This window comes from Verticillium alfalfae, genomic scaffold (assembly GCF_000150825.1).
Source record: "Verticillium alfalfae VaMs.102 supercont1.1 genomic scaffold, whole genome shotgun sequence".
Taxonomy (NCBI): domain Eukaryota; kingdom Fungi; phylum Ascomycota; class Sordariomycetes; order Glomerellales; family Plectosphaerellaceae; genus Verticillium; species Verticillium alfalfae.
This window is the reverse complement of record NW_003315038.1, coordinates 4,743,898-4,745,556: the sequence shown is the minus strand read 5'-3', so window position 1 is coordinate 4,745,556 and position 1,659 is coordinate 4,743,898. Positions and strand designations below refer to the sequence as shown.

At 61.1% G+C, this 1,659-nt stretch overlaps 1 protein-coding gene across 1 annotated transcript in view; it reads right to left on the bottom strand.

The window, feature by feature from the left end:
• Positions 1 to 1,235, bottom strand: part of VDBG_01465 (conserved hypothetical protein) — a gene marked incomplete at both ends in the record, with an annotated part of 2,331 nt that extends 1,096 nt beyond the window's left edge. The window contains 2 exons of the mRNA XM_003009736.1: positions 16 to 811; positions 968 to 1,235. Coding sequence (XP_003009782.1) covers positions 16 to 811; positions 968 to 1,235 — 1,064 coding nt within the window. The remainder of the gene's footprint in view (positions 1 to 15; positions 812 to 967) is intronic.
• Positions 1,236 to 1,659: the final 424 nt, after the last annotated feature.

Here is a 1,659-nt window from a genome sequence, read left to right as displayed (position 1 = left end):
ATGTTGAGGGTGGACCAGAAAGCGGCGAGGCGGATGGACAGTTCCTTGGAGGTGTAGAAGTAGGTGGCGAAGAGGATGGCACCGGGGATGAAACCGCCCTCGCAGAAACCAATGAGGGCGCGGGTGATGTAGAAGCCGGTGCGGTTGTGCATCCAGGCCTGCGCCCACGAGACGGTGCCCCAGGCGAACATCATGGTGGGCAGCACGTAGCGGAAACCGTAGCGCTTCGTCAACAGCTGGACGGGGAACTCGGCGGCGAGGAAGGCGACGAGCTGAATGGTGGTACCGTTGTTGTAATCGTCGCTCGTGAGGTTCATGTCGGTGAGGAAGTCATCGGCCAGCGCGTTGGACAGATTGCCGCGATCGAGCTGGAGACCGAAGAACATGACGCAGAGCCAGGTCAGCAGGCAGAGGTCCGTCTTGCGAATGACGCTCTTCTCCTCGGCCTCGGTCCACGTCGCAGTGGGATCCCATCGGTGGCGGCCCTCGTACTTGTGGTCGGGGGGGATGGCATCGCTGAGCTCGCTGCGGCCGACTTGCACGTCGGTGAGGCCCTTGAGAGACGACGATTCGCCGGGTCCCGCGCGGGGCGTGTCGTGCGTCTCAATGTCTTCGGTGCCCATGGCGGCGGCAGTGAGAGGGCAGGTACGTGTGGTGCAGGGCAGGAGCAACTTGCTTGAGGCTGAAGAGTCGAATTCGCCTGTGGTGCACGTGTTTGTCTCGACCTTTGAACAACAACAGGGCGAGGAGCGGCGGCGACCTTGGGGAAGACGAGACGAAACGTCGAGATCGGCAGGACTGCGACGGCTTCCTATAAGTGCGACAACTCTCATGCAACCTCAACACCATGAAGCCATCGCCATTGGCATCACACGGAGAAAGATACGGAGAAATGAGCTGGACGAAATCCCAAGGCCGGAGCACGCCATTGACACAAAAGCACGACGTCCCGGCACTCGACTCACACGTAGAACGCGCTTCTGTGCATCTGCCTCGGTGGAGCAGACCCTGACTGCTACGTGGGCAGTGGACGACTGCGATCGGCAGCTGTCGACCCCAGCCAGGCAGACCCCAGAGCCCGCGTGGAAGATGCCGGCCACGACGAAGCCCTTCCCCCAGCTCTCAAGCTTGGCCCTAAGGCGACCCAAGACCTCCCTCGGCATCGCGCGGAGAGTCGCGGCGGCACCGGTCGGGCGCTTCGTCCAGGACGGGGTTGGCGCGGCCGACGGGCTCATTTTGGGTCAGATGACGCCATCGCGAATCCCCGATATTTTCTCCGCAACGAGTCGACGACTGCCTCCTGCTTCGGTTTCTCCGCGCCAACAGGCGAAGGCGTGATCGGATATGTATGGCTCGTCTGCACAATGCTGGCCTGGAGGATGCTCAAGCACGAATGTGAAGCCGCATCCTAATCACAAACCCCTGAACAAGAGATTGTCTTACCACCACGACAAATCAGAAGAACCTCGGTCAGAAATCTCGGTCAAGCCATCCATCGCCTCGGACGTGCTTCCCGTTTTCATCATGCCCTCCGCCACGCAAGACAACGCCAGCGCCAACGGCCACATAATCGGCGGGAACGAGCAGGCCAAACCGCGTCTACGCGCCGTTGAGCTACTCGGCTCTCTCGATGGCTTCCACATCCACGACTTGACACCG